Source organism: Myotis brandtii, unplaced genomic scaffold, assembly GCF_000412655.1.
Source record: "Myotis brandtii unplaced genomic scaffold, ASM41265v1 scaffold687, whole genome shotgun sequence".
NCBI classification, from domain to species: Eukaryota; Metazoa; Chordata; class Mammalia; order Chiroptera; family Vespertilionidae; genus Myotis; species Myotis brandtii.
Genome location: NW_005370687.1, coordinates 453,576 through 475,282, shown reverse-complemented (window position 1 = coordinate 475,282; position 21,707 = coordinate 453,576). Strand labels below are relative to the sequence as shown.

The 21,707-nt window shown below is 49.2% G+C and overlaps 1 protein-coding gene across 3 annotated transcripts in view; it reads left to right on the top strand.

Moving 5' to 3' along the window:
• Positions 1-584: 584 nt before the first annotated feature.
• BRPF3 (bromodomain and PHD finger containing, 3) overlaps positions 585-21,707 on the top strand; it is a 35,694-nt gene continuing 14,571 nt past the window's right edge. The window contains exons 1-9 of one of the 3 annotated variants that reach the window (XM_014529618.1): positions 585-1,827; positions 2,381-3,836; positions 6,654-6,810; positions 9,479-9,610; positions 13,054-13,182; positions 13,476-13,788; positions 14,635-14,937; positions 17,401-17,907; positions 20,901-20,994. In XM_014529618.1, the coding sequence (XP_014385104.1) occupies positions 2,386-3,836; positions 6,654-6,810; positions 9,479-9,610; positions 13,054-13,182; positions 13,476-13,788; positions 14,635-14,937; positions 17,401-17,907; positions 20,901-20,994 (3,086 nt within the window). In that variant the 5' untranslated portion in view covers positions 585-1,827; positions 2,381-2,385. Of the gene's footprint in view, positions 1,828-2,359; positions 3,837-6,653; positions 6,811-9,478; positions 9,611-13,053; positions 13,183-13,475; positions 13,789-14,634; positions 14,938-17,400; positions 17,908-20,900; positions 20,995-21,707 lie in introns of those variants that run through there. The other 2 variants (XM_005881728.2, XM_005881729.2) reach the window with 2 other exon arrangements.

The window sequence follows — 21,707 nt, the reverse complement described above, 5'->3', positions numbered from 1 at the left end:
AGAGCTGCATCCAAGGGGCCGCAGCCTCTTGAAACTTTGAAGCCGGCGGCGGCGTTGAGGTGGATGTGCACGCCCGCCTCGGGGTCTCCAGGCCCTTGAGGGGAGACCATCAGCGGGGCTCCTGGCCCAGGCTGCCCCGGGAGCCGGCATTTGTCAGGCACGAGGTGGCCAAGGGCCTCTGGAACCCCGACAGCTTTGCTGGGGTGATGGTTTGCTTTGGCTCCAAGGAGGATGTGTGCCTGCCTGGCCCTGTTCCTCAGCCACGTTGTGTTTTTTTTTAATGTTTCAGTCACACTTTGGGATTGGAAGGCCTATTATTATTATTATTATTATTATTAAAAATATATATTTCAGAGAAAAGGAAAGGGGGAGAGAGATAGAAACATCAATGAGAGAATCACTGACCGGCTGCCTCCTGCACGCCCCCCACTGGGGATCCAGCCGGAACCGGGGCCTGTGCCCTTGACTGGTATTGAACCCGGGACCCTTCAGTCCGCAGGCCTTCCCGCTGTCCACTGGGCCAAACCGGCTTAGGGCGCAGAAGGCCTTGTAAATGAGGATCTTAATACCTCACTGGCAAATAGCAGCCCTTTTGAGATAGACGTTACTGATTTGGCTTTACTGATGACGTATAGAGGCCCAGAGAGATTGAGCGACTGTCTTCCGGTCGTCGAGGGGCAGGATTAGAGCCTCTGTGGGGCTCGTACCTCCTAGCAAGTCCGATACGTTGAGCAGATCAAAGGTCCGGGTTTGACTTGTAGCTTTATCACTTGGGTTGAGTGACATCTTCCTGAGCTTTTGTTTATGATAGATATTATCTCCATCTGTAAAATGCCTCCCAGACTGGTTGTGAGAAGTATTGTAAGTAAAAGGGCCTGTAGTTTGTGAAAGTGTGCTAATCATCACCATCACCGTCTCTGCTTTGTAGATCAGGATGGTGGATCCTTCCACCAAGCTGACCAACTCTGTTTCTCCTTGAAATCCTGTCCCTGTTCATACCCTTTCACGTCCCCACCCACACCCCAGGCAGCATCTCCCCAGAGATCTTTCCTGCTACGATGGCCTCACTAACTGCATGGTTCCCTCCGTCCAGAGAACGATGTAGAAAACTTCAGTCCCTCTCTTGGCTGTACAAGGGTGGGCTGGATAGAAGTGTTTTGGGAGAGAGGGACTTTTGAAACAGAATGCATCGAGAGTTTACCTCCGATAGCGCCCCAGTCATCTTAGCCTTAGGTCTAATGAGGGTCCCAATAGCTCAGCTTACAACTCAGTGCCACCTGGGGCCACTCCCAGAGCTTCTGCTCAGAGGTGTACTAGCCAGTGCATCCCGAATGCCGCCTTTTGCAGATAAAACCCTGAAGACTAGTTTGAAATCTTTAGGCTACATGAGATAGACATTTCATGTGCCTCCACCCCTTCATCCCTGGGCAGGGTCAGGGGGTAGGGTTTCTGATCATTGTAAGATGGCTCTAAACCTGTGCATTTTGGATCCTTTGATGGGACTGTGCATGTCCAGAGCTTGAAAACGCATTCTGTTCTTGTTTTCTAAAGCTATAACCGCCTCTCCTTTTCCATAGATAGCTGTCCCACAGCCTTATGTTGCATTGTAGTGACCTGTTTACTTTTCTGTCCCTTCAATCAGACAGTTTCTAGAAGGCAGGGATCGTGCACGTCTGATTTCTCCTTTCGCTCACCGGTTACTGAGTGCTTACTTGGGAGCCAGGCACCATTCCCGGCACTGGGATGTAGTGAACAAGACAGGCAAAAATCCCTCCCCTCACGGAGCTTCCATTCTAGTAGGAGGAAGCAGATGTACATGATAAAGAGGTAAATTCCATAGCACAGTAAAAGATGGTGAGTGGGATAGTGAAAAATAAAGCAGAATGAAAGATTGTGGTGGAAGAGAGGGATTTGCAATTTAAAATGCACGTATTTTTATTGATTTCAGAGACGAAGGGAGAGGGATAGGGAGAGTGAGATTGAAATGTCAATGATCAGATAATCATTGATTGGCTGCCTCCTGCACGCCCCCTGCTGGGGATCGAGCCCCCAACCCTGGCATGTGCTTTTGACTGGAATCGAACCCTGGGACCCTTCAGTCTGCAGGCCGACGCTCTATCCACTGAGCCAAACTGTCTAGGGCTGGATTTGCAGTTTTAGAGTGGTCAGGGAAGGTCTCACTGAGCAGTCATGTTTTCGGAAAGACTTGAAGGAGGTGAAGGAGTAAACCATGGGGACATCTGAGGGACAGAGTGTTTAGACAGAGGGAGTATCCAGTCCTCTTTCTTGGTGGTCACTTGGTCGGATGGAAGGGTGAATAACTACATCCTCTTCACTGTCTCCTGGTCTCTCTCCTTAGGTCTGTCCCCTTGTTTCCCAGCTGCCATGAGGAAGCCTCGCCAGAAGTCACGGCAGAATGCCGAGGGCCGGCGTTCCCCATCCCCCTACAGTCTCAAGTGCTCACCTACTCGGGAGACCCTGACATATGCCCAGGCCCAACGGATTGTTGAGGTGGACATTGATGGACGCCTGCATCGTATCAGCATCTATGACCCACTCAAGATCATCACGGAGGATGAGTTGACTGCCCAGGATATCACTGAATGTAATAGTAACAAGGAAAACAGCGAGCAGCCCCAATTCCCTGGCAAGTCCAAAAAACCCTCATCGAAGGGCAAGAAGAAGGAGTCCTGTTCCAAGCATGCATCCGGCACTTCCTTCCACCTCCCGCAGCCCAGCTTCCGCTTGGTGGACTCAGGCAGTCAGCCAGAAGCACCCCCGTTGCCTGCTGCCTACTACCGCTACATTGAGAAACCGCCTGAAGACCTGGATGCAGAGGTAGAGTATGACATGGATGAGGAGGACCTTGCCTGGCTGGACATGGTGAATGAGAAGCGGCGAATAGATGGGTACAGTTTGGTGTCGGCAGACACCTTTGAGCTGCTGGTAGACCGGCTTGAGAAGGAGTCATACTTGGAGAGTCGTAGCAGTGGGGCCCAACAGTCACTCATTGACGAAGATGCTTTCTGCTGTGTGTGCCTGGATGACGAATGCCACAATAGCAACGTCATTCTGTTCTGTGACATCTGCAACCTGGCTGTACACCAGGAGTGCTACGGAGTCCCCTACATCCCCGAGGGTCAGTGGCTATGCCGCTGCTGCCTGCAGTCTCCCTCCCGGCCTGTGGATTGTGTCCTCTGCCCCAATAAAGGTGGCGCCTTCAAACAGACCAGCGATGGGCACTGGGCCCACGTGGTGTGTGCTATCTGGATCCCTGAAGTCTGCTTTGCTAACACCGTGTTCCTGGAGCCCATTGAGGGCATTGACAACATCCCACCTGCCCGCTGGAAACTGACCTGCTACATCTGCAAGCAGAAGGGGCTGGGTGCCGCCATCCAGTGCCAGAAGGTGAACTGCTACACAGCCTTCCATGTGACGTGTGCACAGCGGGCCGGGCTCTTCATGAAGATTGAGCCCATGCGCGAAACCAGCCTAAATGGCACCACTTTCACAGTGCGCAAGACTGCCTACTGTGAGGCCCACTCACCCCCAGGTGCTGCCACTGCTAGGAGGAAGGGTGACTCCCCTGGAAGCCTTAGTGAGCCTCGGGATGAGGAAGGGCTGAAGGGAGGCTGTGGGGAGGAGAAAGACAAAGAAGAGGTGGAAGAGGAGGAGGAAGATGAAGGCCAAGGTGTAGTAGGTGGCCCCCTCAAAGGAGTGTCTAAGAAGAACAAGGTGACTTTGAAGCAAAAGATCAAGAAGGAACCAGAGGAAGTGGGTCGAGACATGCCCTCCATTGTCCCCTTGGTCACCGTCCCACAGATACCCTCTTACAGGTAAATCTGCCCAGGAGGGTGCCCTGGAGACTAATGGTTTCTTCTTGGGCTGGTGGTGGCCTTTCCCATGCACTGTTGATGAACGTCTGTTCTCTTCTGTGCCCTCAAATTTCTCCTTTGGGCCCTGGGTTTACCTAGTCTGGTTTGTGGTTTTGATTGTGTTCTCAGAACAATGTCTTTCCTTTGGTTCAAGGTGAGACAAACAGTTAAGTTGCTTAGAAGCTCAGGTGACAGGATGTCTAAGGCAGTATTTTTCAGTAGGGTCACAAGTGGCACTTTGGACAGGAAAATTCTTCTTTATTAGGACTGTCCCATGCATTCCTAGATGTTTATTTTAGCATCTGTGGTCTTTGTAAATACCAGTAGAATCCCCTCCTTCATTGCCTGGTCTTTGTGACAACATCAAACCCACTCACATGCTTCTAAATACCCCTACAGTGATACAGTTACTTCCCATTGCAGGGTCCGTATGGTTTTTTGCTGTCCAGAAAGCTTGGTCCTGGGAATGATAGGGATTTTCTGGGAGGGGTGGTGGTGTGGGGAGTACATGCTACTCCTCCTCTTGAGAAGCTTTTAGATTTAGGATCACTCGGTTCAGCTGTGTATAAGCCTACTAAGTGTATAGGAGACCAGTGTACCTGTTAAACCATCGGAGAAGTCTCTGGAACTGTTGGAGGATGGGAGGTTGGCGGAGAACAAGAGATAGGAGATTTTCCAGCGGAGGCTCATCTCTAGAGTGATATTCATAAATAAGTATACAATGTTAGAGCAGGAAGGAATCCTGGAGATTATTCATCTAATGTAGTCCTTGCACCTTCTCCCACACCCCCAGATGAAGAAACTGCGGCCACTGGAGGTAAAGTTGTTCACTCCTTTATTTATTCATTGAGATATTTATTGAGCACTTACTATATGCCAAGTCCTGTTCTAAGGGCTGGAACCAGGTGGAAAGTGGCTGACTCTGGACCACAACTGGGGCTCAACTGTAGGTTCTATAACTGCTGTCTCTCTCACTTGGTGAGAAGAATAGGGATAAAGGAATACTAGAGGGTAGAGGGAATGGGTTATACAAGGGAAACAGGCAACTAGACTTGTCATTTGGAAAGAAGACACAAGAGCATAGAAGGTCAGGAGGGAGAGGCTCTTGTTGCAAGCCATGGCTTGAGTTAGAATTCTGTCATTTGGAAAGAAGACACAAGAGCATAGAAGGTCAGGAGAGGCTCTTGTTGCGAGCCATGGCTTGAGTTGGAATTCCGTTGACTTGGAAATGTATCTTCTAGTCAGAGAACTGTTCCGGGCTACCCTCTTGCCTGGGATGAGTGGGTGAATGCTTAGTCCACATCTATAGGTGTTATGCCCTGGCTGTAGACTTTTTGCCATGTCTGCTCTTAAGATGTGTCTTGCAGGCTGGCTAAGGACCAGACAGACCTACATTTGAATCCTGTTTCTGTCACTACCTGTGTGACCTTTGGCAAGTTACTTATTTTTTGTATTTATTTATAAGTAAACCTACTTCATAGGGTTGTGAGAAATAAGATAATACAAGTAAAGCACTTAGCACAGTGCCTGGCAAATAGTAAGCTGTCAATAAATGGCTGCTGCTGCTATTTTATTATTATTCTTTTTCCTATCTGCACAAATGCTATTGGGACCCTCCATGGCCAAGAGGTTATAGGAGGGAGGGGGCTGCCTGCATCTGGGCAGGTGTGCTTGGCATGGGCACTGGTGGGGGATCTGTTCTTTGGGGAAAGTCCTAGGCCCTGATTTTGTAAGCTTGGCTTTGGGACAAGAATGTCTGACTGTGGAAAGGCGCAAGGCCCAGGTGAGCTATGTCCAGTCCAAGATGCCCATTCTTCTTAGGGTCTACCTTCTTGTTTAGCCATGCGTATCTTCCTTTCAGTGGAGTGAGATGAAGAGAAACGCAGTGGAAACACCACAGGAGCACTGAGGCCTTTTGCTTACCGGGTAGATAACCAGTTATGGAACACTGCATGGAACAGCCAAGAGATCATGGATTCAGATCCCACCCCAGCTCCATCATCTTATTAGCTGCATTAGTGACTTTAACAATTTATTCAGCCTCTGTTCCTAGGCTGCCTTTCCATCTTTTATAACATGGGGATAATGTTAACCCATCTTTCAGTATGGGCATTAGGATAGAGATTGTAGGCTCTCATTAATTCCCTTCCTACCTCTTTCCTTTCCTGTCACACACCCTGACCGTAAGGCTAAGGCTAAGGCTAAGTTTTCAGATTCTCCATCCTCGTATACCTTAGATTCATGTAAATATATATTTTGGTTCAAAATCAGTCGTTTTGGGGCTGCTGAGGTTTTTAATGAAAAAACCAGAGGTTAGATGACTCCAAGGGGTTGCATTTGGGAGTAACCTGCTGGTTTTCCTTCTAGCTTGGCCCTGGACTACTCCCTGGTCTGGTGAGACCCTCCGCCACAGGAAATAGTGACCACATTGCTCATAGCTTACTCAAGTTCCTATTCTCTTGCTGCCTTTATCAAGAGAAGGCTTGGGTTATTGGGGCACAGACCTGTTTCTCGGGAGTCCATAACTGCAGGAAACAGGGTTTCTAGAAGAGGGTTGTTTTAGAGGTTCAGGATTGCAATGCAGGATGTGGAAAGGCAAGTGAATCTGAGCTGCTTAATTTTGCTGTCCTTTTCAAGCCTTTCTCTGAGGTGAGGCATTTGGCCACTTTATTCTGTCTTCCTTTATAAGGTTCATAAATGAACCAGGGTCTGGAGAGGAGGCTATAATCTGGTCAGCCCACTGACCCTGTCTGTCACTTCCCTTTGCCTCTACTCAAGGTTGAACAAGATCTGTAGTGGTCTCTCCTTTCAGAGGAAAAACCAGTTCATGCAGCGGCTTCACAACTATTGGCTGTTGAAGCGGCAGGCACGGAACGGTGTCCCCCTCATTCGGCGCCTGCATTCCCACCTACAGTCCCAAAGAAATGCCGAGCAGGTAGGTGACATGGTGATTTGGAGGTGGAGAGTGAAGAAGGAGTGATGGTTGGGGCTCCCCCTTCCCCCAACCCTCTGTGGAGCCTTTGCCTATATGTGATCACCCCTCTAGGTGGTCTGTCCCAGGAACGACCTCCAGCACTATAGAGCTCTTCAGACCAGAAGCAGCTCCTTCTGGATGGGAGAAGCTTGACTTTGGAGCAAATTGTAGGGGATAGTGGAGAGCAAGCCCAGCTTTCTGTGTATGTGGAGAAAACCCTTTAGATGTGGCAGAAAGGGAGAAGTGGGATGAATGAGAGCCAGGCAGCACGGAATTGCATGAATTAGGAAAAGGCACACTTTCCTCAAGACACTGGATTGCCGTGTGCCAAAAAAACGTTTCATAGAAAATACACAAATTTACCACCTAAGTTGTAGTGCACAGCCTGCCCAATTGTCATGACCTTTTAGTCACTAGCAACTGGAATTGCTATCTGTTTAATGTTTTCTGCGAGGGTGGAGAGTTTAAAAAAAAAACATATTTTTTATTGATTTCAGAGAGGAGAGAGATAGAAACATCAATGGTGAGAGAGAATCATTTATAGGCTGCCTCCTGCACGGCCCCCACTGGGGGTTGAGCCTGAAACCCAGGCACGTGCCCTGACCAGGAATCGAACTGTGACCTCCTGGTTCATAGGTGGACGCTCAACCACTGAGCCATGCCAGCTGGGCCTGAGAGACTTTTAACATCTTTAGTTCTCTCTCCCTACTCATTACTCCATTACTTCCGCCTTTAAGTATTCCCACACATGCTACCCTCCGTGTTCTGTCTGATTTCACTTTTGCCTTTTGTAACTGAGTACTGGGGTGCATTTCTATATCTGATCCCTCCTCAAAATGGTCCATGTGCTCCCCTTAAGCCTCCCATGGAACATCAGTGGCCTCCTCCCAGCTCAGCAAGTCTTTCCTTAGATTCTCACTTTATTGACTGCTGGGCTACATTTGATACACGGTCATCTTGTCTTAGAGCTTCTCTGTGACTTCATTTCCCCCCTCATCCACCCCACAGACTGCACCCTGTGCCCATCCTACTTCTTTCCTTAATGGTAACATTCCCAGGGGCTCAGTTGCCTGCCTGTCTGATTGGAGAACTTGTACATTCGTAGCTGTAAATAACTGTGGAGTAGTCACTCCAGATTTCTCCTCTTGTCCTCATCCTCGTTTTCTGCCCTCAGGCCCTTAGGGCACAGGAACTGTAGATGTCCATGTAGATGTTTCCTGTAGCTCAGGTATTGGAAGCTGAATTCATTATCTTTCTTCCTCTCAGTAAACGTATTTCCCCATTATTGTCATGATCTCAGACGTCCCCCAACTTATAGTTACTCTTGACTCTTCCCTCCATAACAAGCCACAGTTAATCCTCCCTAAGCTCTTCAGGGGGATTTATCAGTATATGGCCCTTTGTCTCCATTCTCCAGCTACACTGCTCACCCATAGCTCTTTAATTTCAGCAATAGCTTTCTATCTAGGTGGTCACCAGCCTCTCATTCTTTCTTTGCTCTACAACTGGTGATGTCTCAACACCATTTTCCATCCTGTCACTTCCTTTTCCAGAATATGTCCAGGCTCCAGGCTGTTTGGCCTGGCATTTGAGGCTTCTTGTCAGCTGGGTTCTGGTTCTTTCTTAGCTTTTGTGATTTTCCAGCTTCTCTCCTCTGGCCAGCTCATTTTTCTCCAAGCAAAGAACCACTAAGTATGCCTCCACACTTTGGCCCTATGGTTCCTTCAGTTCCAAAAGAGGCCTTTCCTGCCCAGCCGGCGTGGCTCAGTGGTTGAGTGTCAACCTATGAACCAGGAGGTCACGGTTCGATTCCCGGTCAGGGCACATGTCTGGTTGCAAGCACAATCCCCAGTAGGAGATACGCAGAAGGCAGCTGAGCAATGATTCTCTCTCATTGCTGTTTCTACCTCTCTCTTCCTTCCTCTCTGAAATCAATAAAGATATATATTTAAAAACAAAACAAAAGAGGCCTTCCTTACTGCTTTATTCATCCATATCCACATGTGAAAACCTAGTAAGATTCCTCCCCCAGGAAGCCGTCCCTGACCTAACCCCAACCCACTCAGATCCTCTCTATTTTATATCCTCTCAGCATCTTATATTCAGTCTGTCTGATCATTTTTTGTTGTCTTTTTGTTGTGCCCTTGTGCATCAAACCCTGACACTTCTCCTTCTCCCGACTGCACTGTAACTTCTAGGTCTGCAATCCTGTATTTGGTGGGGTGGAGGTGTTTTAAAGTCAGTCAGTACAAGCTTATAGTAAGAACACTTTGTTTTCTAGCCCGAAGTCGAAGCTCTAGGGTGAAATTCTATCCTGAGGTGTCTATTAGTTTCCTCTGAAATTCTTTCCAGCCCCGAGGGGCACAGGTGCCCTCTGGTGTCCCCACGGGTAGGGGGAGTGGTCCAGATCTCACCCGGGCAGTTATTGTGCTGCAGTGAAGAAACATTGCTATAGGGTCAGGGGAGCCCAGGAGGAAGGAGAGGGCGTGGAGGGGCTTTGGGGGACCGTGAGTCAGGGAAGGGGTTGGGGCTCTTACTTGCCAAGGCCTCATGAAGCTTGATTAGGGAGAGGACTTTGGGCAGGAAGGAGGCCCCCAGCTCTTTCCTTTCCTTCCCTTCCCTCCTGCAGCGAGAGCAGGACGAGAAAACAAGTGCAGTGAAGGAAGAGCTGAAATACTGGCAGAAGCTGCGGCATGACTTGGAGCGAGCCCGGCTGCTCATCGAGCTGATTCGGAAAAGAGAGAAGCTCAAGCGGGAGCAGGTGAGGAGCTCTGAGCCCCATGGCTCTCGTTCAGGGACTTTTTCTCCCCTGTCAGTGTGTCACCAGGAGGCCTGGAATAAACTTTCTCCCCTGCTTGCCCAGCATTATGGGCTCTAAGGCCTGATTACTCTGTGGTGCTGCTCTCTGGGGATTCAGCTTCTGATGGCCTCAAGCATAAGCTCAATATCATATGCCTGGGCCAGTCCCTGGAGTTTCTGACTCAGACTCTAGGGATAGCCTGGCCTTGAGTATTTTAAAAAGTTTCTCAGGCTGTCCTAGCTGGTTTGGTTCAGTGGATAGAACGTCGGCCTGCGGACTGAAGGGTCCTGGGTTCAATTCCAGTCAAGGGCACATGCCCGGGTTGTGGGCTTAATCCTCAGTAGGGGCGTGCCGGAGGCAGCCAATCAATGGTTATCTCTCATCATTGATGTTTCTATTTCTCCCTCTCTCTTCCTCTCTGAAATCAATAAAAATATGTTAAAAAAAAAAACTTTAAAAAAAATAAAAAGCTTCTCAGGCCATTCTGATGGCCATCACCTCTGGCCTGGGAACTTCTGAGGGTCCTCACTAGGCCCTTAAACACTTTTGGTCTTAAGTCATTTAAATTTCCCAACATCTATTCAAGGATATTTTAAGCCTTTGCGTATGGGGAAATGCTGAGATAGGTAGTGTGGCATCGGGGTTAGGAATATGAACTACGGCACCATCCCGCCTGGGTTTAAATCTTGGCTCTGCCACTTACTACTTGTGTGACATTAAGTTGCTTAATTTCCTTATACCTTAGTTCCCTCAACTGTGAAATGGAGGTAATCATAGAACCTACCATATAAGGTTGTTGTGAGGATTAGATGACTTGTATATACAAAGAGCATAGAACGGTGCCTGGCCTATAGCAGAGGGGCTACAGTGTCAGCTTCTATCATCATTATTGACACTCTTTGCCTCCCTGAAGTACCTACTGCAGTTCTCTACACATGGCATAAAGCAAATACTGTGCTTTTAAAAATATATTTTTATTGATTTCAGAGAGCAAGGGAGGCAGGGAGAGAGAAATAGAAACATCAGTGATGAGAGAGAATCATTGATCAGCTGCCTCCCGCACGCCCCACACTGGGGATTGAGCCCATAACTCAGGCATGTGCCCTGACCGGAAATCGAACTGTGACCTCCTACTTTATAAGTCCACGAAAGCAAATACTATTTTTTTTAATATATTTTATTTATTTTCTACAGAGAAGAAGGGAGAGGAATAGAGAGTTAGAAACATTGATGAGTGAGAAACATCGATCAGCTGCCTCCTGCCCACCCTTACTGGGCATGTGCCCGCAACCAAGGTACATGCCCTTGACTGGAATCGAACCTGGGACCCTTCAGTCCACAGGCTGATGCTCTATCCACTGAGCCAAACCGGTTAGGGCGCAAATACTGTTTTTTAAAAAGTAAATTTTTTTTTTCTTTTTTGATGCTTCACCTGAGGATATTTTTCCATTGATTTTTTTTTTTTTTTTTTTTTTTTAGAGAGATGGGGAAAGATAGAGAGAAACATTGATGTGAGAGAAGCACATTGATTGGTTGCCTCCTGCATGTGCCCCGGCCAGGGTCTGAGCCTGGGAGGAGCCTGCAACCAAGGTACCTGGCCTTGACTTGAATTGAACCCTGGACCCTTTAGTCCACAGGCTAATGCTCTATCCACTGAGCCAAACCGGCTAAAGCATAAATACTATTAATTCAATGAATGATGAGCTAAAACTGTTCTCTCTGGTTCAGGAATAGCAGCTGTTACTGGAATGTTCCTTTCTCTCTTTCTCTAAACTCCCACTTCTCTGTTAAGCCCCAACGCAAGGCCTGAGTTTACCTCTGAGACCTGGCAGCTCTTGCCGTACTTAGCATGGGTGGCATGGAGGACATCTCAGGACCTTCTCCTGGATTCACACTGTTTGCCATCCCAGGCCTGGATTCCCACCTGAGCTTTTTTTTTCCTGCCTCTGGTTCACAGAAATGAAAGAGGAAAGGAAGCAGGCAGGCCTGTTTTGATGCAGCCAAGAGACAGGACTTTTCATAGTCTAATCCATGGCTTCCCAACCTTTTCATAGTAGGACACACATGAATATAACATAGTAAAGCATACTACTGTAAATACGTGAAGCTGCTTGCTGCCCGAGGGGATGAGCCTGGAGGCCCAGGTCAGCCCAGCTCAACCCAGACATTCCAGAGGCCAGTGGGATCAATATCTCAGCACACCAGGTGGGAATTCTGGCCCAAGGCACATTTTATATCATCACTGTGCTCCTTGGACTAAGTCGGACCCTGCTCTTTAGCCAGGTGACCATGGGTCAATGATGATTCAGATTCCATATTTATAAAATGGGGATAATAAGTTTCTCCTTCAGGGTTGTTGTGTTGATTGAGGTAATGTGAGTAGAGAGGCAGTGTGGCATAGCCACCAAGAACACATACTGCAGAACCAGGCTGTCTGGGGTGTAGTCCCAGCTCTGTCCCTTACTGGCTGTGTGACCTGGGGCCAGTCAGTTACTTAGTCCCTCTGCCTCCGTTTCCTTTCGTAAAATACCTCATCTATACTTACCTCATGTACTCACTTACATATAATGCTTAAAATGTTACTTGGCACTTAGAAAGGACTATAAAAGTAGTCATTATTATTACAGTTGACTCTTTTTTTAAAATATATTTTATTGATTTTTTACAGAGAGGAAGGGAGAGGGATAGAGAGTTAGAAACATCGATGAGAGAGAAACATCGATCAGCTGCCTCCTGCACACCCCCCTACTGGGGATGTGCCTGCAACCAAGGTACATGCCCTTGACCGGAATCGAACCCGGGACCATTCAGTCCGCAGGCTGACGCTCTATCCACTGAGCCAAACCGGTGACTCTTGAACAATGTGGGCATTAGGGGCTCTGACCCTCAGCGTAGTTTAAAATCTGCATGTAACTTGATTTCCCTAAAACTTAACTACTAGTAGCTTACTGTTGACCAGAAGCCTTACTGCTAACAGTTGACTAACACATACTTTGAATGTTATATGTATTACATATTGTATTCTTACACTAAAATAAGCTAGAGGAAAGAAAATGTTAAAATCATAAGGAAGAGAGCATACATTAACAATATTTATTGAAAAAAATCCATGTATAAATGGAGCTGCTCAGTTCAAACCTGTGTTATTCAAGGGTCAACTATATAATTATTACCACTCTTAAGTTTTGGTGTGGTACTTGATACATAGGAAACATCCACATAGGGGTAGCTCTTGGTATCTTTATTTCTAGGCTGTGGGTTAGGTGGTCACTCCTAATAAAATGGTCAGCTTAATAGCCTGTGAAAATTTGTTATACACAATTGGTGAAAGTCAAGCTATAAAGAAAAAGTTTAGTGCCTCTTCAAGGGGAGGGGTGTCCTGATTTCTCCCCACCTTCCCACAGATCAAGGTCCAGCAGGCTGCCATGGAGCTAGAGCTGATGCCATTCAATGTTTTGCTGAGGACAACACTGGACTTGCTGCAGGAGAAGGATCCCGCACACATCTTTGCTGAACCCGTCAACCTGAGTGAGGCAAGTTCCCCCCACCCCGCTTCCTGAACAGTGATCCCCTCAAGAACTGGGAATGATCTGCAAAGGCCAGGAGGGGGTTGAATGACAGAGTGTACAAAAACTGGGGGTGTCTGGAAAGGCCAGTAGACTGCCAATGGTAAGGGGTCAGCAGACCAGGGTGGGCCAGGGCCCTGGGGCTCTGAGTGAGCCCAGAATGGTCAAACCAGGGAATGGGGAGGCTGGAGTGCCGGTGAAGGGTGCGCCTGTTTGGCTAGTAAATGGTTGTTGTAATTGTACAGGTTTTATATGTTTAGGTTCCAGATTACCTGGAATTCATATCCAAGCCAATGGATTTTTCTACTATGAGGCGGAAGCTGGAGTCCCATCTGTACCACACCTTGGAGGAGTTTGAGGAGGACTTTAACCTTATAGTTTCCAACTGCATGAAGTATAATGCTAAAGACACAATTTTCCACCGAGCAGCTGTCCGCCTGCGGGACCTGGGAGGGGCCATCCTGCGGCACGCCCGGCGGCAGGCAGAGAACATCGGCTATGACCCCGAGAGGGGCACCCACCTGCCCGAGTCACCCAAATTGGAGGACTTTTATCGCTTTTCCTGGGAAGACGGTGAGAAGCCTGGGCGGGTGGGGAGGATGGGCTAGGAGGAGGCACAGGGACAGAGCCCAGAAAGCCAGGGATCAGAGTGGACCTTGGGGCTGTAGGGTAGATTCCAGGAGCAAAGCTGGGGGTAGGCGCAGGCTGGAATATATCTGCTTGTGGCTGGAATAGTTCCGAGGATTAAAGTTTAACTAATTCACTGAGCACTTCCTGAATGGTAGGAAAGGGGAATCAGGTACTAGCTGTCTGTCTGAAAAGCTAAAGCCTCACTGGGGTCTTCCTCTCCCAGACCCTCTGTGTGGCGCTGGGGCATGGGGTAGTGAAGGCAGGCGGCTGTGTGTTTGGCTCATTCAGAGAGTGCAGGTGGAGGATACAGAGAGTGCAGAGAACAGAATTGCCTCAGAGCCTGCGCTCTGCCGGCCCCTGCTTTCTGCTTTTCAATGGCAGCAGCCAGTCACTCAGGCCAGGGAATTGCCAGGCTGCCTCGTGCCTGCTCCATAGAGCCCATAATCAGCCGGCCCCTGCTTTCTGCTTTTCAATGGCAGCAGCCAAACAGTCACTCAGGCCAGGGAATTGCCAAGCTGCCTCGTGCCTGCTCCATAGAGCCCATAATCGTGACTGTGGAATGTTTCCTGCAGATGTTTCCCAGATTCTGACCTTGTCCTTGTGGCTGCCCTGTGGACAGCTGTGGTGCCAGGGCCAAGGCCCCACAGTGATGTTGCTGGAAGCCACAGGCTCAGGCATTCCAGGAGAATATTTTGCATCCAAAGGATTTAGCCCCTTCCCCTTTCCCTTCCCCTTCCCCTGGGCTAGGCAGGTCCTTCAGCCCCTTCTCTCCTCCCTTCTCCCTGGCAGTGGACAACATCCTCATCCCAGAGAACCGGGCTCATCTGTCCACGGAGGTGCAGCTGAAGGAGCTGCTAGAGAAACTGGACCTGGTGAGTGCCATGCGGTCCAGTGGGGCCCGGACCCGCCGCGTCCGCATGCTGCGCCGGGAGATCAATGCTCTTCGGCAGAAGCTGGCACAGCCACCGCCACCACAGCCACCCTCACTGAACAAGACTGTGTCCCCTGAGGAGCTTCTAGCAGGGCCCCGGGGAGATGGGGCTGTGCTGGAGCAGGCCCTGCAGGAGGAGCCAGAAGACGATGGGGACAGAGGTGAGAGACGGTCACGGACAGGCAGGATGCTGGGGGCAGGGTAAGGGAGCAAGGGTTAAGCTGAAATCCTGAGTAGAAGCATCCTTGAGTTTAGGTCTGATCTTTGTGGGCAAACAGAAGCCCTTGGAGGGGTCACACTTCTGCATATGCCCAGGGTTGATATTCAAAATATTTAACAATCAGTAGAGACCAAAGTTTATCAGTCAGAGTAGGTGTTGGCTGTTGTATTGGAATGAACTCCTGGTGGCCACTGATGTGGATATTTAGTTGCTGGATTGTGGGCTGGTTCAGGGAGTTTCAGAGGCTGGGGCTCAGCAGCTGTTATTAACCAGTAAAGAAATATTTTAGTATTTTGCACCTGATATGGTCATATTGCACATACCAGTTAAATATCAGTTCACCTTATACCATCATGTAGAGAGGCTCTTAGAGCAGCTTAGGTTGTGGTGGGGCGGGGGGTTATAGAAAAGAAAGACCCTAAAGATAGTCTGGGCTCTCAAGCTGCCTCACGGCTCTGACCCTAGCTGGCCAAGTCTATAGGCCCATCCCAAAGCAGAAAGGCCAGATTGCAAAGACAGCTGGGAAGGGATTCTCAGAGACTCCGGGGCTTGAAACCTGAACTGCTTCCAATTCTCCCACGTCACTGGGGACAGAATTGTCCCCCTCCTACCTATCTTTGGATCTGAGCCTATGGCTTGGGAGGGCCTGTCATCAGTTCAAAATGTTGAGAATTATTTCCAGAGGGAAGGGGGCCAAATTACAGGGACTGGCCCATTTTAGATTGGCAAAGAATGGGGACATGGCTGAGAGGTCATATTTGGCTTCAGAGGGCTTTGTGTTCGTTGTGATTCTTCCTCACTCCCCATGTGGCGTGGCAGCCAGCATGTGTCCCCATGGCAGTATCCCCATCCCAGGTTGTGGCAGCATAGGGTCATGCCCAGTGGCCCAGCTTGCAGCAGCTCCTAGAGCAGGGGTGGGAAATGTCTGGCCTGTGGGCCATATAAGGCCCGTGAAGTCATTGGTCTTGCCAAGGCATTAGGGGTAAGTTAGTTACAGTTTGACCAAATATAGCAGGCTAATTAAGCTGATCATTTTGTATGGCACCAGAATGATGTTATAAATATCCTGATGACCCTTGGCAGAAAAAAGGTTCCCCAACCCTGAAGGATTTCAAACAAAATTCCAGGGTTCACTTCCCAGATATTCAGATTAGGGCAGTCTCAGCTATGGTTTGGAAGTCTCAGTTTTTAAAAGTTTCGGCCCTGGCCAGATAGCTCAGTTAGTTAGAGTGCAGTCGGGTACACCAAGATTGTGGGTTTGACCCCTGGTCAAGGCACATATAAGAATCAACCAATGGCCGAAACCGGTTTGGCTCAGTGGATGGAGCGTCGGCCTGTGGACTGAGGGGTCCCAGGTTCGATTCCGGTCAGGGGCATGTGCCTGGGTTGCAGGCACATCTCCAGTAGGAGATGTGCAGGAGGCAGCTGATCGATGTTTCTCTCTCATCGATGTTTCTGACTCTCTATCTCTCTCCCTTCCTCTCTGTAAAAAATCAATAAAATATATTAAAAAAAAAAAAAAGAATCAACCAATGAATCCATAAATAAGTGGAACAACAAATCTCTCTCTCTCTCTCTCTCTCTCTCTCTCTTTCCCTTCTTCCCTCCTTCTCCCTTTCTCTCTAAAAATCAATATAAAAATTCTTAAAAAATAAAAGTTTCAAGATGGTAGGTGAACAGACATGTTTGGGAATCCCCGATTTAACTTACTTGGCCTCATTTTTCCCATATCTATAAACTTATTCTTTCTGCTTGTCCTGTTTCCTTCATTTGGGTGATAGGAACCCAAAATACAGTGGGGCCTTGACTTATGAGTTTAATTCGTTCCGAGACCGAGCTCGTTAACTCAAATTACTCTATCAACTCAATGCAAAAAATCTGCCGAGAGACAGCTGGTATCTCAAAAAACTCATTAGTCGGGACACTTGTAAGTCAAGGCCCCACTGTACAGTGAAAAATGGGAAAACATTTGAGTCTAATGAGAACTGTAGACTCCTAATTTGTGCAGCTGAGACTCACCTAATTATTGATTAAGTAGGCAGCCTTTGGCTTTCTCAGGTGTGGAGCAGTGGTGTGTACCCTCACCTCATCAGACTCCCCTGGTAAGCTTGAAAAAGAATGCCTCATTTTTGGAGGTTTGGTTTCAGTGGGTCTGGAATTGGACCTTGGCATTGAAATTTTTAAGAAACTTCCTAGGTGATCCTAATTCATGGCCAGGGTTGAGGACGACTAGTGTTAAGAAAACTTAGTCCTGCCCTCTCTTCACCTCAGACTGAGACCCGGGGTGCTTCTCAAGCCTGTAGCAGCTAGTGCTTTTGGGTTCTTGGTTATCAGTGTCATTAGCTGGCTCGTAGGGGCAGACTTTATCTAAAATGTTCAAGCAGGTTCTCTTTTTCTCTAACAGATGACTCCAAACTGCCTCCCCCACCAACCCTGGAGCCCACTGGGCCTGCACCTTCCTTGTCTGAGCAAGAATCCCCTCCAGATCCCCCCACTCTAAAACCCATCAGTGACAACAAACCTCCAAGCCGATTCCTAAAACCCAGAAAGGTGGAAGAAGATGAGCTTTTGCGAAAATCACCTCTGCAGCTAGGGAACGAGCCCTTGCAACACCTGCTCAGTGACGGTGACATCAACAGACTGTCCCTCATGGCCTCCGATGACCCTGACGGTGCCCCGCTCAGTAGTGTGGGCCGCCGCACCTCAGTCCTCTTTAAGAAGGCCAAGAACGGGGTTAAGCTGCAGAGGAGCCCAGATGGGGCCCTGGAGAATGGCGAGGACCATGGTGCAGCGGGCTCTCCTGCCTCTCCTGGCAGCATCGAGGATGAGCAGCACTCCCGGAAGCGGCCAAGGAGCAGGAGCTGTAGTGAGAGTGACGGGGAGAGGTCCTCCCAGCAGGAGGAAGAAACAGGTGACCTTCCTGTGACTTCTCTCACTACTTCTCTGCTTTGCCTTGCCAACCAGCACCTCCCCCAGTCGGCCACCTCCCTAATAGCTCCTGTGGATGCCAGTAGTAGCATTGAGGGCTCCCGGTTCACAGTTGGGCCTGGCACATGATGAGTAGAGGCCTGGGGAAATAGGCTTTGAGCAAGTATTTTGAGAGGGCTCTCTTTGGCCCTGATGGGGATGCAAAGCTGTACATGGTAAAATAGGTCCTGTCTTCATTCGGGTTCATTCATTCATCAGGTATTTATATCAGGCATTCTTCTAGGTACTGGTGCAAAAGTCTCCTCCCTTGGAGGGAAGATACATTAAAAGCAAGTGAGTGGATTGTATCTTATATTAGAAGTTATGGAGAAAAAACTAACAGGGAAGGGGCATAAGGGATGCTGGGTGGTATTAGAGAGTGGCCAGGAGAGGCCTTCGAGGAGGTGACATTTGACTAAAGATCTGAAGGAGTTGAAGGTGTGAGCTATTTTGGAATCTGGGAGAAGAAAGTTCCAAAAAGACAGAGATAGACTAGCAGGTGCACAGGCCTTGGGTGGGAACGTGCCTGCACGCCTGAGGAGCAGCGAGGGAACCAATGTGGCTGTAGGCGAGTGAGCCAGGGGTGGTAGAGATGAGTCTCAGAAGTGGGTAATAGGGGCTCAGTCACTAAAGAATCCTTACTCATGTCCAGCACCAGCTGGCCTCGGGGAGGGGCAGGTAATTAGTCAGGCTAGTTCCAGCTCCAGAAGGGTTCACAGGCTAGTGAGGAGGCTGGATGGCCCGCTGGGGTGCCGAGGTGCCGCAGTGCCGGACAGTAGGTGGTTATATGTCAGGTGACAGCACTGTTGGAGGTGTCCAGGGACCATGAGCTGGAGGAGTGCGGAAGGTTTCATGAAGAGTTGATGCCTGAGTTGTCCCTAAGGGCTAAGGGCAGAATGGAAAGGAGTAGACGGGACAAAGGGGTCAGGCCCAGGTGTGTGTGGAAGCAAGGACAGTCTCTGAAAGGGACAGTTTGGAGAGGGGCTTTCGGAGAGCCGGGAGCCAAGGCTGGATGGTGAGGTGGGCAGGAATGGGCAGGGCCCACATTGGCAGACAGAGTAGTTGAGTCCCGGTGGGATATGGAAGGCCAGCTTGCTTTGTGGGGAGAGGCCTGCTCTTGGTTGTTGCTCCTCATGTCTCTCTCATGCCCTTTTATGTGGTGGCTTTGGGCTGTATGGCCAGCACATGTTTTTTCTGCTTTTCTCTCTTCCTTCCTATCACTTTGTTACCAGTAATACAATACCTTCCCTTCCCATCTGGCCCAAGCTTCGCTGTATTAGGGGAGTAAGTTGGTATAGTCAAGAGCTTGAGGCCTGCAGTTAGGCAGACCTGAGTTCATATTCCGTCTTCTTACCAGCTCTGCATCAAAGTGTAATTAGCTGGGGCAAATTGAACAGGCCGTTTCCTTATTTCTAATTTGGGGCTAGTGACACCTGCTTTGCAGGGCTCTAAGGATGGGAAATAGTCTGCATAAGGCACTTGGCATGTATAGTGAGGCCTTGACTTACGAGTTTAATTCGTTCCAAGACCGAGCTTGTTAACTCAAATTACTCTATCAATCAATGCAAAAAATCGGCTGAGAGACAGCTGGTATCTCAAAAAAACTCGTTAGTCGGGACACTCGTAAGTCAAGGCCCCACTGTAGCAGTAGATGGTAGCAGTCATCGCTGTCATCCTCTCAGCCACGACAGGCACAGCCAAGCAGCACTGAGAACACTGCATTAAAAATGACAAGTCCTGCTACTGGGAAGGTGGACATCAGGCTCACCCAAGCCCAGAGGGCCCACTGCTTGGGGATACCGCTAGCCTGTTCCTCCTCTAGTCCAGCTGCCCTATGCTCAGGAATGCTTCTGCACACCCTTCTTTGACCCTCATGAAAACAGGTGTCGGTCCTTTACAGATGAGGCACCTAAGGCACAGCTGGCTTAGCAACTTAAATTGAGGTCACAGTGTTAGAGGCAGAGCTAGGTCAGAGTCCAGATATCTTGGCTCAGGCACCTGCTCTCACAGGTGTGATGTGCCTTACAGTTTACTGGCCAAGGTGACATAGAGCTCTTGACTTAGTGCTCTGACGTGCAGCTCTCTGGATTGTGGTTAAGAGTTGGGGAGACAGAGGAGAGTTGAAGCCTTCACAGCCAATGAGAGTCATGTCCCTGAGATGAGCAGGTAGTCTTCATCTGCCTCCAAAGGGCTGCCTGCTGTAAACAGACCTCCTCTCATTCATACTTAATAGCTTCCTCCTCGAGTGAGAACATATTATCCTCCCAGAAGGGAGGCCAAGGCTTAAAGAGGAAAGGGGGCCTGTACTTAAGAGCCCAGTCTAGAACCCAGGGAATGCTGACCCCCTGTCCCAGGAAGGGCTGGTCTGCTTTCGTTCTGCGGAAAAGGCCCCCATCCTCAAGTCTGACAGGCCCTGCTAGATATCGCCAGGCGTGGTTACACAGCCCTTATCCTGCCCCAGCCTCCCTGACACCATCCCAAAAGAATGAAGCAGCTGTTGCCAGCTGTGTGATGGATAGTGTGTGTGAGTGTTTATCTGAAGAGGCCAGGCGGTGGGCTCCCCAAGAGGCAGAGGAGACTCCCTGATAATCGAGGCTTGAAATGGAAAGCAGATCCAGGGACTTGTAAGCCAGCCGGAGTGGGGAAGTCTTGGTATTTCCCTTTGTAGCCAGATGACAATAACGAGTGAGCTGTGTTTTCCTTACAGTAAAACCAGAGGAAGGGAAAGAACACGCAGTGTCTGCTCATTGCCCCCGCCAACATTTCCCCCGAATCTATATCAGATTCTACCGCCCAAGACCATTTTCCTCAGGGATGGGCACAGCCATTCTCCACCCCTCCTCGCTGAGCCCTCCTGTGGTGGCCATGCTGTAGCGAGGGGCGGTGGCGGGGTGGGTGGGGTGCTGCACTCAGGCTCACTCTGTGTGTCCTTGGCAGGCGTAACCAACGGCTTCGGAAAACACACGGAAAGCGGGTCTGACTCGGAATGTAGTTTGGGTCTCAGTGGTGGACTGGCATTTGAAGCTTGCAGGTAAGAACACTTGTCCCCAAAGCTTCACCACCTCTCCCTTTACTCTCCGTCTGGCTACAGCTTGAACCTCTTTCTGCTTATCTCAGATGTTTTCTTCCCCAGCCCTGCTATTTCCTGAGGCCTCTGGTCTGTAACTAGGAGCTCCTAGGAAACAGCATGACCCTTGACCCTCAGGCCTGATCTGACTAGAAGGGGAGGGGTGATGCTGATGCTTTAAGGCAGCGGTTCTCAACCTGTGGGTCTCGACCCCTTTGGCGGTCGAACGACCCTTTCACAGGGGTCGCCTAAGACCATCCTGCATATCAGATATTTACATTACGATTCATAACAGTAGCAACATTACAGTTATGAAGTAGCAACGAAAATAATTTTATGGTTGGGTCACAATATGAGGAACTATATTTAAAGGGCCAGAAGGTTGAGAACCACTGCTTTAAGGGTTTTTGGAGCTGAATTTGGCTCTAGAAAGCAGGCCAGCCATATCTCTGTTGCCCAGAGAAGTTAATATTTGAGCCAATCCTCCACCTGTCCCCCGACCCACTCAGATAACCCAGCTCATTACAGACATGGTTTCACCCTGTGCCTTTTGGGTCGTCATAGCTATGGCCCCTTTAGAGGTGTGGTGTGGGGATAAGAATGAGCTGATAGGAGATTTGAAATTGCCTTTTATTAACCAAAGGTCCCTGCTCTTTGTTGAGCTGGGGGGTGAGTTT